General features: G+C 50.5%; 1 protein-coding gene across 3 annotated transcripts; it reads right to left on the bottom strand.

Annotated features, from left to right (window-relative positions):
• Positions 1 to 1,458: 1,458 nt before the first annotated feature.
• On the bottom strand, positions 1,459 to 14,015 carry Tkfc (triokinase and FMN cyclase). 3 transcript variants are annotated; one of them, XM_013113185.3, is made up of 18 exons: positions 13,922 to 14,015; positions 12,558 to 12,666; positions 8,875 to 9,064; positions 7,483 to 7,593; positions 7,209 to 7,390; positions 6,677 to 6,755; positions 6,294 to 6,383; positions 5,713 to 5,747; positions 5,552 to 5,636; positions 5,368 to 5,457; positions 4,642 to 4,758; positions 4,163 to 4,282; positions 3,886 to 4,023; positions 2,874 to 2,980; positions 2,668 to 2,771; positions 2,524 to 2,557; positions 2,325 to 2,414; positions 1,459 to 1,981 (listed from the first exon to the last, which is right to left on the bottom strand). In XM_013113185.3, exons 2-18 carry the CDS (start codon positions 12,558 to 12,560, stop codon positions 1,820 to 1,822), a joined length of 1,737 nt encoding a protein of 578 aa, XP_012968639.1. In that variant the 5' UTR covers positions 12,561 to 12,666; positions 13,922 to 14,015; the 3' UTR covers positions 1,459 to 1,819. The 3 variants fall into 3 exon arrangements, with proteins under 3 accessions (XP_012968639.1, XP_040603598.1, XP_040603587.1); XM_040747664.1 differs by lacking the exon at positions 13,922 to 14,015 and adding an exon at positions 13,747 to 13,906; XM_040747653.1 differs by lacking the exon at positions 13,922 to 14,015 and adding an exon at positions 13,574 to 13,724.
• Between the last annotated feature and the right edge of the window lie 5 nt (positions 14,016 to 14,020).

Below are 14,020 nucleotides of genomic sequence, written 5' to 3'. Positions count from 1 at the left end.
CTGACCCTTACAGATGCAGAGGAGGGCCAACCAGAAATCCACGACTGTATTCCTGGAATTGCAAACTACTTATTTGAGTAGGCATCCTTCATAATGAAGGGCTTTAAGACATACACTCCTTTCATTAAGGAAGGGGTGTTCCCTGCCTTAAAGTCTGGAAAATGAGACTCAAAAATGAGTGAAGGTGGACAGGTTAAGTAGAGTGACCTGATGTTACTCTACTACTTGATGGCAGAGTTGGGATCCACAAGTCATTGTTTGATGCCAACCTCTACCTCTCTGTTGGCCACATGTCTGTGCATACTGACAACTAGCTTTGTTGCCAGGGACTTCTGATGGAGCAGATTGACAGGAGTCCCATTGCCTAATCTGAGAACACAGATGATGTGGTCACTTTCTTAGTATGACTAGCTATAGGAAGGGAGTATACCTGACACCAGTGCTAACACTTGTTCTGGTGACCGCACTAGAACACCAGACTACCCAGGATCCTAACCCTCACCTGAGTCTTCATGTCCTTGTGATGGTTACCATTCTGAAAAAAAAATCTTATTTTGTGTGTATAGGCATGCTCATGCCATAGCACATGTGGCGGTCAGAAGATAAGTTTTTCTTCTGCCACCTAATGGGATCTGGTGATCAAATTCAAGTTGTTAGGCCTTCAGGCTACTACCCACTGAGCCATCTTACTGGCCTGAGATGGGTATCATTGAATTTTATAGATCTCAACTGGCCAAATAATGGGCATGAGTTCCCATAGCTGCCTTAAAACAGAACCAGACTTTACATGGATATGACCTGCCAGTGCCTTAAATCACTTCTCTGCACTGAGGATGTCATTCCTGGTGTGAGCTATTTGTGTTGTCTCAGGCATCAGTCCTTCAACTGGTCAGGGTATAGGCAATGATTGCTCTAGATCAGTGCATTGTGACCCCTTTGGCAAACCTCTAACTCCAAAAATATTTAATTATGACTCATAACAGCAAAATTACAGTTATGAAGTAGCAATGGAAATAATCTTATGGTCGGGGTCACTGCAACATGAGGAGCTGTATTAAAGAGTTGCAGTATTCCAGGGCAGCCTCCAAAACAATACAGAGAAACCCTGTCTCAAAAACCAAAAAAAAGTTGCAGTATTAATATAACCACTGCTCTAGAGAGACCTTGGCCCTGCAGTTTCTGAACTATACACCAGAGCCTCAAAACAGTGAGTCCATTTCTTCTGGCGACCCAATGCCCATTAATTTCTGAAGAATCAATTGATCTGGTGCAGAGAAAAGACTTTGTGTCAATCTGACATGCATTGGTATGGTGTATGCTGGGACAGAAAAGGGGAGTCCCTATGGAACCAGTCCAGCTGAGCAGAACTTGTCTGGGGCACAGGTGATGAACTCCCTGCCAAGAGATGGTTCATGGTCACGATAACCAGAGATAAAGTCTCAAAGATGAGGCAGCTGCTTGTGGCTTCAATGGGTTTTATTAGCTTTCCTTTATACACTGGGTATAGGAGGCCTTCTAGAGGAAGAGGCCTAGAGTCTGGAAACCAAACGTGTACACCTGGTTAGGGGCTGTGCTGTACTCTGGAAAGCCTTATCACTGCCATTCAGAACTGGCTGGAGTGGGGTTAACATGGCCTGAGGGACTCCTCTTCCTGAGGAGGGAAAGAGCGGTGCTGGTGGGGCACATGATTCACTCAGCCAGACCAGAGGTGTGGTGAGGACGTCCTACTTCACGAAGAGGATGGGAGCTAGGGTGAGAGGTAAGGTGACCATTTGAAGGCAAGAGGAAGAGAACAGGGAGATGAGGAGGGAAAAGGCAGTCATGCCCCCTGTGTCTGCAAGACCTCCAGGATGGCACGGAAGATGGCAGCAACTGCCACTGCTCCAGGGTCTGGCTGATCTAGTTTTGCAGAGCTGATGTAACTGGCTCTCCCAGCGCCAGCTTGCATGTTCTTGGTGGCCTTGGCTGCAGCTTCAGCACTCTGAGGAAGTGTGGGATTAGGCTTAAGTACATGACACTAGGCCTTTCCTTTCCCACTGCGCCCTGAAAATCTGAGCCTGGACTCTTTGTCCTGCTCTGTCAGCAATCCTGTGTCACCACTCAGTGGAAGGTCACCTCCCATCTATTTCTAGCAAGGGTCGGGGCCCTTATTTGCTGGACCAGGCTCAGTGTATCTCTCTAGCCATATAACACTTCCTGAGATAGGTGTTCAACCCTACTTTATACAGGTGGAAATGAAGGTAGAAAAGGCCATTAACTTGCTTAAGGCCACCTAGCTATTGGAGCTTGGAGGCTCCTTGATTATCCAGCTGAGCCTCACTCACCTTGACTGCTTTAGTCAGAACTGGGAGGACACTGGCTCCTGGGCTCTTCCAGGCTTGGAGCTCCTGTGCTGCTGCCCACAGAGAATCCAGCTGAACAAGATCAGAGAGAGGGGGGTTGAGAGGAAGTCCTGCCACGGAGGATAGCTGTAGGGCTTGTGGGCTCAAAAGGGGCAAGGGGAGCTCCACTCTGAGTACACACCATTGTCCTGTCTCCTGGTGCAGCCTTTCCATACCTGACAGAATAGGCAAGATGGTTACTTTAGCTGTGAGGACAGATCCTGCATCCTCAGCCAGCCACCTCCCCAGCACACCCCTGGTGTTGGGACACAGGGCCCTGGCTCACTTCTGCATGGCCTCCATGCCGGCATCCATGGCAGCAGACCAGGCTGGGAGGTCAGTCTTCTCTTTGAGAGGCTGAGCAGCTGCAGTCAGGAATAGGCCATAGAGCTGAGGAAGACCAGAATGCTGAGTACATGGAGCTGGCCGGCACCCAGCCAAACCTGCGTCCCTCCCCATCAGTCTGTCCTTCCAGGGCCTGTCGCTACTCACCGCCCCAGATGAGCCTCCCATCTTCTCCAGCAGCAGGACAGACAGTTTGGAGAGTACCTGAGCAGGGCTGGCTAGAGCTGGGCCCTCCTTTAGCCAGCCCTGGATGGCTGCAGGTAGAGAGACAGGTGGCCCTTCAGAGACACTATCCACTTCCTTTTCTCTCCCTGGTCTCTGCTACTGTTGTCCTGATTGGTCTTATTGACTGAGGGATGTGATTTCTGCCTGCTTTCTTTTTACTCTTCTCTTCCCATTACCCTAAGTTGGCCTGGAAATCCTCATGAGCCACCATTGCCTGATTTTGTGCACTTTTGTAACCATAGAGATGGGAGTTGTGCTTGGCTTGAGGTATGTCCTGAATGCATCTATCATCCATCCATCCATCCATCCATCCATCCATCCATCCATCCATTTTTCGAGACAGGGTTTCTCTATATATCCCTTGTTGTCCTGGAACTCACTCTGTAGACCAGGCTGGTCTTGAATTTAAGAGATCCACTTGCCTCTGCCTTCTAGGTGCTGGGATTAAAGGTGTGCACCACCACTGACCAGCAGAATGCATCTTTATTTTTTTCTTTTTTGGGTGGTGGTGTTTCAAGACAGGGTTTCTCTGTGGCTTTGGAGGCTGTCCTGGAACTAGCTCTTGTAGACCAAGCAGGCTGGTCTCAAACTCACAGAGATCTGCCTGCCCCTGCCTCCCAAGTTCTGGGATTAAAGGTGTGTGCCACCACCACCCGGTGCATCTTTTTTAAATGGCTGAACAAGAGCTTTTTTTGTGGGTGTGACATGTGAGAGTGCTAAGAGCAGCGGAATGAACTTTCTTTCCCATTTGTAGTGTGGGAAACTCCTTTCTTTTGGGAAGATAGGCTGAGGCGTGTGCCAAATGGCCTTACTTGGTGAAGGAAGGTAGCAACTCCATGAAAGCCCCTCAATGTTCTGGAATTAGTTTCATGGAATGTCCAAATCTAAGAGTTAGTATGCCATATTAGCTCTTGAGCACCCCATAGAGGCCAACCTTTGGCAGCACGGCTATGGGTAATGCCACAATCCCCGTCACCAGCAGCCCTGTCCAAGGCATTCAAGTGCTCCTCCAGTCCGAGCAGGGTGGTGCATACTCGCTCCAGCACGAGTACTGTCTGCTTTGGCGGTACACCTAAAAAGGGAGGACAGTACACAGAGGTCTAGTTGGACCTTCTCACTGCCAAACTGACCAGTGTGGGAGGTATGTGTGTCAAGGTCCCAAGTCTGACCACCAAGGACTCTTGTCCCTCTCCATCAGCGGGGCCCAGTACCTCCTGCTGCAGTGGCCTCAGTGACCTCTGGAGGCTCTGTGGGAGCTGCTCGGATCCGCTTCCGCCCAGTCACAAAGACCTTGGCCATGTGAGGCCAGGCTGTTGCAGTAGTTTCAGCATCTAGAGGCAGCCATATAACTTTTTCAGACAAGGTCAAGTGGGGCCTGGACTCCCCAACCGGCCTTGAAGACTGCTTTCCTAAGCTGTCTGCAGGAAGGCGGTCCAAATGAATAAGAATATACTGAGTGTCTACTGAATACTGAGTGGGGGCAGGGCATGTCTCTGGGGACAGGGTAAGGCAGATGTGAGGAAGTCACTAATACCAACTTTCCAAAGTTGAGTGAGAACTGAAGGTCAAAAAACCAGAAAGAGCCTCTTCACAGGTCTAGAGCCCAGACTGTCACCATCAGCCCTATGTGATCTCTATTCTGGATGATGGTTCCTTCTAGCAATGCCTTTAGGCTCCAGGCCTCTCTTACCTATCAGCTTCAGCAAGGGTTTGTCCACAAGCATCAGGGTAAGGGAAACACCAGACATCTCCAGTGCAGACATGAAGGTACCCACCAGGGCACGGGCAACCATCACCCCACGACCCTCTGCAATACCAAGTACAGAAGCCTGTGAGTGGGAAAGGGAACTACCACAGAACGTCTTAAGTAAACCAAAAGCAAAACAAGGTCCTTGCAGGTTGAGGCCTGTGATGAGTAGGGAAATGACCCGATTTCCTCAGAGCATCCCTCAGTGACAGCCCATCGCCACATTCCTCGGAGGGATACCCTCTCTTAGCAGGCACCAGGTATCTTACATATACTTAATCTCATTTAATTCTCATAACCACCCCTAAGGTAGGTATTGCTGTCATTACTCCCAGACTGAGGACCACAGCAGTTTAGAGGCAAAAGCAACAATTTAACTCAAGCTTGTGAATGCTCAGCTAATGTTCTGGGCCATCACAGGACACTGCCTCACCTGCTTTTCGGATGCATAGGTTTAAATTGGGTTCAAAGGGATAAGGGAACTAGGCATGGAAGCAGAGGCAGGAGGACATCTATGAGTTCAAGGCCAGTCTGGTCTACATAGTGAGTTCAGGCCAGTCAAGCCAGGGCTACCATAGTGAGACATTGTTTCAAAAACAAAACAAAACCCAAAACCAAACCAAACCAAAAAAACCAAAGGGCTAAGGGTCCTCTTGTAGTGTGGCTCACCCAATATGCGTATGGCAGCATCAGCTATGATGCCCAGTTCCAGGAAAGACAGGCCACCCAGATTGTTGACTATCAGCACAACTGAAGAGCCTGTGGATAGATATGACACCCTCAGTGAGACTTTTGGTGGCCTTTGTACAGAGAGACAGGAAGGGCTCGGAGACTGGGACTACAGGCTACTCACCTGACTGTACAGACACGTGGGATACATTGGAGGTGTTTGTCATGTGGTCAATCATGAGAGTAACAATCTGATCAGCAGGTGCCATCTGTCAGAAGAAGCAGGAGTGAGCTGTTTCTGGGAAGCCTCAGGGCTGGACTGGGCTGAGCAAGGAGTCTGTTTACCTTTATCCGCTGAATGCCAGCTTCCCCATGGATCCCTGTGGAGAGTTTTAGCCATCACTGACTGGCTCACAGTCCACTGATTCTCTTACCACGTTTTTATCAATGACAAAGAGTTCAGCACAAGACTAGGCACAGTGCGTGTGGACATTGGGTGGAAAATGAAAGAATAACGAAAAACAAGACAGCATGTGGTGTGGGAGTAGAGCTAGCTGGGAAGTCACAGAGGCCACAGGACACTCGTGCCCACTGTGTTAGAAACACATGTCAGTCACAGACAAGGTGTCCTTCAGACCAAAAGGGCTGTACACTGGGGCTTGAGCACTACATGGATGATGTTTGTAAAGTGAGATAGGAGGAGCATGGCACTCTGTGTGTCCAGATCCTGGGCACAGATGGCAGAGTGGTAGAAGTCAGGCAGGTTGGTCTAGGCTAGGCCTCATGTGCCCACCTATGAACCTAGAGACCACCTGGGGACATCAAGTAAGCAAGGAGGACCAAGTAGACAACTCCACGACATTAGAGGCAGACAAAACTCAATACAAAGAACGGGCATGGCAGGGGCACAGTGGCCACAGGCTTACCCAGGCCTAGTTCTACTTCATCAGCTGCGAGCTCAAAGGTGGGTTTGGAGCCAGGGACACTACAGGAGGACAAGCTTACCCCAAGGGTACCTAGGAAAAACGAAGCATGGATGGGAAGGCGGTTCTGCTGTGGTAGCAGGTGCCAGGATGGCAGCAGCAATGTGGAAGCCTGGCTATAGGCATCTTCTCTGAACTGGCTGCTCAACTCTTTACCGTAGTGATGAACAGAGTCCAAACTCTGGTATTCATGGCTTCCAGGCTCCAGGGCATCCCCCAGGGGACCCTCCTCCAACCCCAAGGGAAATGTGAAAAGGCTTCTGATAGGAGCCTGCTCTGAGTCCCCATGTCAGCCTCACCCTCCCATCCTCGGGGCTGGCACTCACCCATGGCCTTGGCGATCACGTTTACCCGCTTTGTGATCTCCTCCAGCCCCACACCCTCCTCAGCCAGAGCACCTGCCACCTGTAGCCACCCAGAGAGAAAGATAGAGAGGATAGTGGGTGAAGGGGTCACTGGAGCATTGACAACCTCAAATCCAAAATCCTCCTGGCTTAGCCTTCTGAGTGCTGATCAATCCGCATTTTAAAAAGGCACCTGGGGGTAGTGGGGGCAATAGACTGGCAAGGCAGGAATGCAAAAAGCAAGTAGGGGAGCCCAGCGAGAAGTTGAGTGCAGTTAGAAGACCACGAGCCATGAGGCACTGTAAGGCAGTTAGGGCAGGACATGAGGAGGGCCTGTGCTGCACCCGGAGAAACGCAAGGAAGGGGCAACTGAGGAGTGGGGAGGGGAAGGAAAGGGAGCTGACCTAGGAGAATGCCTGCATTCTGGGCTTAATGGCTGAAGTAATGGTGGGGACTTGGTAGGTCAGGATAAAGAAATGGCTGGTCCTCAGTGCCCCAGGGTGGGGAGGCTAACCTTGTGGATAAGCACGGTGCCGCACAGGCCACGCCGGCCTGCCTTCTTCAGGACAGTGAAGGCACTATCATCCCCAATTACCACCATCTCCACAGGGATGCCCTCAGCCTTGGCTTGCTCCATGGCAAATCCAAAGTTGAGTCGATCCCCAGTGTAGTTCTTCACGATGAGGAGGGTGCCCACTGCAGAACCAGTAGCATGGTCTCATTAGCCTTGCCCTCACCCACCCCCAAAGTGCCCACCCACAGCATTTTCTCCCGTATCCAAGCCTGACCTGTGCCTGCTTGGGCCACGGCTCTAATGGCGGCCAGGATGCTGCCCACAGCTGGAGATGCGAACACGGATCCTGCAATGACCCCTGTGAGCATTCCCTTCCCGATAAAACCTGGAGATGGAGAGAAGCAGGATGCTGGGAGAGTCTATACCTGTTATTCCTGAAGTTTCCCACACGTCTGAGCTCCATGTTTTTTTTTTGTTTGTTTGTTTGTTTTTTTTTTCGAGACAGGGTTTCTCTGTGGCTTTGGAGGCTGTCCTAGAACTCCCTTGGTAGTCCAGGCTGGTCTTGAACTTACAGAGATCCGCCTGCCTCTGCCTCCTGAGTGCTGGGATTAAAGGTGTGTGCCACCAATGCCCGGCCGAGCTCCATGTTTGGGTAAGCCCTATTGTGTGCTTGTGCTACAGATAACCCTTCCATGGGAGTCATCTTGGAGAGGCTTCCTGTTACTTCTAACCCTGAAGAACTTGGCCCCCTCCCGTCATTTTCTGGTTTTCTCCCTGTTCTTCTTTTTACATAAAGCTTTTGAAAAAAGATTTACTGAATGTTTTGCAAGTATGTATGTACGTATATGCGCTATGGCACCATGTGTGTGCCTAGCACCCATGGAGGTCAGAAGAGACAGGTGGTTGTGAGTTGCCATGTTGATGATGCTGGGAACTGAACCCAGGTCTTCTTCTGCAAAAGCAACACGTGCTTTTAAGAGTTGAGTTATCGCTCCTGTCCCTCACTGTACATTTGGTTGTCTGTTATCTCCCTTAAGGCTTTCTGAACTGCTCTTACTCACATCTGTCTTCCTGGAGTGGCCATAAGGGCAGGATCTGGCCTGCTTCACAGCTGTGCTGTGCACAGGTCCAGGTGTATAGGCGGCTTGCTAACATGTGCTGAATGAATAAATGGAATACTGAGGTGGGCAGGAAAGGTGCAACAAGGTCTGAACTCTGATGTAGGGGCTCCTAATGAGGGCTCATATCCCTGGCATCAAACAGGAAACCAGCCAGGATGGTTCAAGTGTGGGAAAAGACAAGGTAGGGGTGGAAAAGATGGGTCCCGCTTTGGACTGGCAGAGTCAGGAGAGTTTCTTGGAGGTGCTGGGTCAGCAGGACTGGGAAAAAAGGCAAGAAAGACTTTTGTCATCATCAACTCTTGAGGCTGGGAGAGCCTCAGAGACTATCTGGCTCAACCCTGAATTTCTAGAGCTATAAGAATTCAGATCCAGAGACAGGCTGTGACTGTCCTTGGGGCATCTGGGAGAGGGAGGATGGAGACTGGGTCCATTCTTAACTCTGGCCTCACAGCTCTCTGTCTGGTACCTCATACTAGCAGGAAGGATCTCCCAGGATCCCACTCTGCTCTGGCCTGTACCTCTCACAGTCAACACAAGATACTCACCAGCATGGGCAGGCTCATGGCCTGAACCTCCACCTGAAAGAAGTGCAACCTGGCCTTTGAGGCTGTCCAGGTCAGAACGTAGGGCTACACGGTGACCTTCCAGGAGCTGCAGGTTAGGGTTACAGGCCACTAACCCGGCAAGAGCATCGTTGGCACACTCTTCCACCGAGTTCACCAGCTTCTTGGAGGTCTGTGGAGGAGGCACAAGAGGAGGTTCAGAGTGTGGTCAGCCACATTTCTCCAGGAATCTTATGCTAGGGAAGAAGAATTACAGGAGGCACTAGGAATTCCAGGGGCACAGTATGCCTTGAACTGTTTCATTACCAGGTGGATGTGTCTGTGACTTCTCAATCTTTAACTTTATTTTATTTTATTTTTGATACAGGGTTTCTCTGTATAACAGCTCTAGCTGTCCTGGAACTCATTCTGGATATCAGACTGGTTCAAACTCACAGAGATCTGCCTTCCTCTGCCTCCCGAGTTCTGGGACCAAAGGTGGGTGCCACCACCACCTGGCAATTTTCAGCTTTTTATTTAGTGCTTAACTTTTTTTTTTTTTTGGTTTTTCGAGACAGGGTTTCTCTGTATTGTTTTGGATGCTGTCCCTAGTGCTTAACTTATAAGCACTTTGTACCACGGTTTCTGTCTACCCTGAAAAACAGCTTCAATGTAAAGTAACTGAGGAGTTGGTATCCTCACTAGAAAAAATAATGCAATTGGGGCCCTGTCTGCTTCTGCCAGAGGAGGAGGTAAGTTTTAGGGAGAGGCTCCTGTGATGGGCCTGGGCGGGCTCCACACCTATCTGATGCTTCAACTGGGCTTCATGTGCTCTAGCTGGACGTCTCATGCAGGGTGGCAATGCCCAGTGCTAGGCCCTGTATATTCACAGCGAGTAGAATGCTATTCTTGACCTCCATGGCAGCATGAATGTCATTTTTACATGCTATGTGAGAGGGACACACACACATGCATGGGAGCACAGAAGAAAGGGCCTTAATCTCCTGAAGGTATTCAGGAAGTCTTCATGAAGAATAAATAGAAGACATGTAGGCATTGGGAAGGGGGCCGATTCTGGGCAGAAGGAAACATAAGCCAAGACATAGAGATGTGTCAGAGTAACCCAACTAGCATGGGCTGGCAGGGAGAGGTAGGGTCAAAGCCTCAGCTCTGCTACCCCTAACAAACTAGACTCACTTGTGTGTCCTCAATAGACCAATTAAAGAAACAACAGTAAAGAGCAGAGGAAGGAGATTTACTCAATGTGTACTCAGCGGGAAGAGGAGCAAATAAAGAGGTCCAGCCACCATCTCCAGGGCATTGACACACAGTTTGGGCTTAAATAGAGAGCAAGAGGAATGTTTACTCTAGCAGTTCTAGCTGGGTGTGGTAGCACATGGCTTTAATCCCAGCATTTGGGAGGTGGAAGCTGGAAGGTCAGGAGTTCAAGGAATTCAAGGAGTTCAGCTACATACAGTTTGAGGCCAGCCTGAGTTACATGAGACCCATGAATCCCAGACACATTAAAAACTGAAACAAGGTGGTGCACACCTTTGATCCCAGAACTCAGGAGGCAGAGGCAGGTGAATCTGGAAGCCAGCCTTGTCTACAGTGCAAGTTCCAGGACAGTCAGGGCTACTAACAGAGAAACCCTGTCTTGAAAAACTAACTTAACAAAACCAAAACAAACAAAAAACAAAAACCACAAAACAACAACAATAAAACAACCCTAAGCAAAAAGCCTAATCATTCCTGGTCAAGGTGTGGTTCTGCCCATCACTGCCCATTACTCTCTGCTCTAATTTTTCTAGCTAGGTGATCTCAAACATTGACAGAACTGTGTGAAATCTCTTTCTGGCAGTTGCTCCTGGTTAGCACCAAGGCTTCTCTCGTTATCTTCCCCCAGCATAAGATTCCAATTTCTTGGGTGAGTGGGTGGGTAGGTGGGAGAGCATTGTTTTAACAGTCTGACAGATAACATCTGGAAGGGGTGCACGTCTCTCTTTAGAATGTCTTTCTTCCTGCCAGGACAGCTACACTGTGATAAGCTAGGGCATACTCAAGAGGCAGGTTGTACAAAGGCTGGCCTAAGAACTCCAGAGAATACCTCTGGGTTCAGCTAAGTCTTTACAGGGGTTGCAGCCAGAAGCGAGCTATGTGGGACTGGAGTAGTTGAGAGCTCAGGCTCTCTAGTCACTGGGACTTGGGGTCAAATCCCACTCCTGTAAGTCATAAACTATGAGAACTCTGAGAAGAAACATTTGTTCTGAGCTCAATTCTTCCTCTGTGAAACTGCAATTTACTAGAGTAGAGCTTGTCCCAGTGTCATGGGAAAAGCTCACTGAACAGGACCTACAGTCCCTTTTGTGAACAGGGTTTGAAAAGCTGGAGCTAGCTAAACAATGGTTATGGCTTGTGAAGCAGCACCCTGCCTTTGTTCTCAGGAGCCTAGTGGAACTCAAGGTGGACCCTGAGGAGGCTGCTGGCGCCACCTAGTGGTCTGAGGCTAACCCAGCTCTCAGCAAAGTGCACTTCCTGCCTCCTTTCTGAGCCTATCAGTACCCAGTATTCCTACAGCACTGATGTCTCGCAGCCAGGCTTTCCTCCATTTAACAAGGGCCAACGCCTTAACACCTGCTTCAGGATGAGGGGAGTAGTCCAGTCAGTAGGTAGCAAGCAGAGTAAGACAGGCTCCGTTCTTTAGCATTATGGGCCGGACTATTTCTAAGTACTTAATGACATGTCTAATTTAATTTCCCCAATAACCCCTTGGAGGAAAGGTTAGCACAAAGAGGAAACTGAAGCATGACAAATGACTGTGCTCAAAGTCACATAGCCAGCAAGTGCCTACATCTGCCTGGTTTATCCCAGCCACATGCTGCTTTCCCAAGTTACTGAAGCAGACACAGCGTGCCCGAGGTCTTGCCCTAAGAAAGACACAGTGTGGGGAAAGAGGGATCACTACATACAGTGGAGTTGTGGGTTGGTGTCCACTCCAAGCCTGGCCTCCAGCACCACCACCCATCCTTCAAGAGAGTCCCAATCATCCCTGCACTAGAGCCATTCCTGTTTCTCAGGAACCCCAGCGGAAGGAGAAGCAAGAAAAGGGAGGTACTAAGTGAGGCCACCAGGACTCTAGTCTGATCCACACTACCCAGCACGTGGTAGCAGGTCTTAATCTACCCCACTGCAGATGCGGGTGGAGGAGAGAAGTTCAGAGAGGTCAAGCCTCCTGCACAGTGGAAACACAAGTGGCGGGGTTAGGCAGAAATCTGAACCCAGGTCTGCTACAGTTTTAAAGCAGAACCCAGGGGCACCATGAGCCTCCCATACAGCATTTCTCCACTCTGGGAGCAGCCCACACATGCCTGGGCTGAGGAGCAGGCACCGGGCCATTCTTCCTGGTTCCCTCCTTGACTAGTAAAGCGACTTATTACACAGACAGAAACTTGTTCTGATCTAAATGCATGACAGATCCTAGCTGTAGGGGTTTCAGAGTGCCTCAGGCCAGCCTCAAACCTGACTTGGCCCAGTGGCCTGCCGGAAAGGGAACAGGGATCAAGCCTGGAGATACAGCTGAAACTGGACCTCTGAACCCCAGGAGGCAGCCGCAGCATCTCAACTGGGGAACAGGGAGAGTCGGGGTGTTCAGATAGGGGATCCCCGTAGTCCTTCCCTCTACTCACCATGGTGGGGAAGCTCTGACACGAGCTGAGCTCACGCTTCCGCTCCCAGTTGTTGCAGGGTGGCCAGCCCCGAGTGCTGCCTGGTCTGAAGTGGAGGCAGAGGCAGCACCTGCAGGAGTAGCGAGGGTAGCTACAGAAGGCACTGGCGGCCAACTGACACAATCACGCCTCCAGTGCCTTAGGAACTAGGGAGCTGCCTCAGACTTTGATCCAAGTCCAAACTCTAGTACGTGGGCTAGGGATGGAGAGCAGTATGGGGCTGACCAAGGTTCACCTCCGCACTTGGCCTGAAGACAGATCAGTTCATGTCAGGCACGGGGTTGCCTCTCTGCCCGGGAGCAGCGGTCACTTCCGCATCAAGGAGCAAAGTTACCCACAGAGTAACTTCATATCTTACATGGATATCATTAATGGACAAAGATCTCCACCTTGCTGGCTGGCCACACAAGGATCAAGCCAGCCCTGTGACCTTATTCTACTTCTGGAATAAGGACTGAAAGCTCTAGTGAGTTGTCCAAGATTGTATGGTCGGAGGCAGGACTTGAGCCCAGGCCTAGTCTTATAACAGAGCCCAATTAATGTTGCTACTGATTGGTCATCCAGTTCTCCTAAGTCAGGCAGAGTCCCAGCTGGGGGAAACTGAGGCATAAATCACTCTTCAGCTAGACCTGTTTTCGTAGTGTTGTTGGTCTAGACCAAGCTCCACCCATCTCTGCCTCTACTTACTGGGGGGGGCTTTTAGTTAAACTGATCCCCTTAGGCCTCAGCCTCATCTATAAAACTGTGAGTTAGCTCCTCTCAGGCATTTCTGCAGATGCTTCTAGCCTCAGGTGCTCCTTGTGGGGGTGGGGGCGTGGAGACTGTCTGGGGCCTAGATTTGTAGTGCTGACTGCTCGGGCCACCTGGGTCGTGAAGGCTCTCTCGCTGTGAAATTCCGGTGTTGTGTTTGCGTTCAGAATTTATACCGCAATAAGGACACGAATCGTGCTGGCAAGTGATTTAAAAAGGAGCCTTTCCTTTCGGAAGAAATTAAGGGAGTGAGCATCCAGGACAGCCCCCTGCCCTCCAGGTGAGGCGGGGACCGTTGTCCTCCAGTCAGCTGAGGGCATTCGATGGGTCTGGAGGAGCTGCAAGAGTTAAGCGAAGGAAAGCAGGGTTCTAGCCTGGGATGTGTACGGGTCTTTGTCACCTCTCTTCCCTTTCTAGTCCTCCGCAGCCCTTACGGTTCCAAAAGGTGAAAAACAGCCGCGAGGACCCCTGGAGCTATGGAGGAGGGAAGGAGGCAGACTCTGAGGAAGGAAAGGGGAGCCAGCAGATGGGGTCTGAGGGCACGGGAAGGGGGTGGGCTGTTCCCATCGCCGTACCCTAACTGTCGCTCTCATCCGGGTACTGCAGCCTCTGGCGGTAAGGAAAGGGCGGGGCGTCGGGGGCGGGGTCTCGCTTGGTTGGCCGCCGCGGGCTCC

This window comes from Mesocricetus auratus, unplaced genomic scaffold (genome assembly GCF_017639785.1).
Source record: "Mesocricetus auratus isolate SY011 unplaced genomic scaffold, BCM_Maur_2.0 Super-Scaffold_4256, whole genome shotgun sequence".
Lineage (NCBI taxonomy): Eukaryota > Metazoa > Chordata > Mammalia > Rodentia > Cricetidae > Mesocricetus > Mesocricetus auratus.
This window is presented reverse-complemented; position numbering and strand designations above follow the sequence as displayed.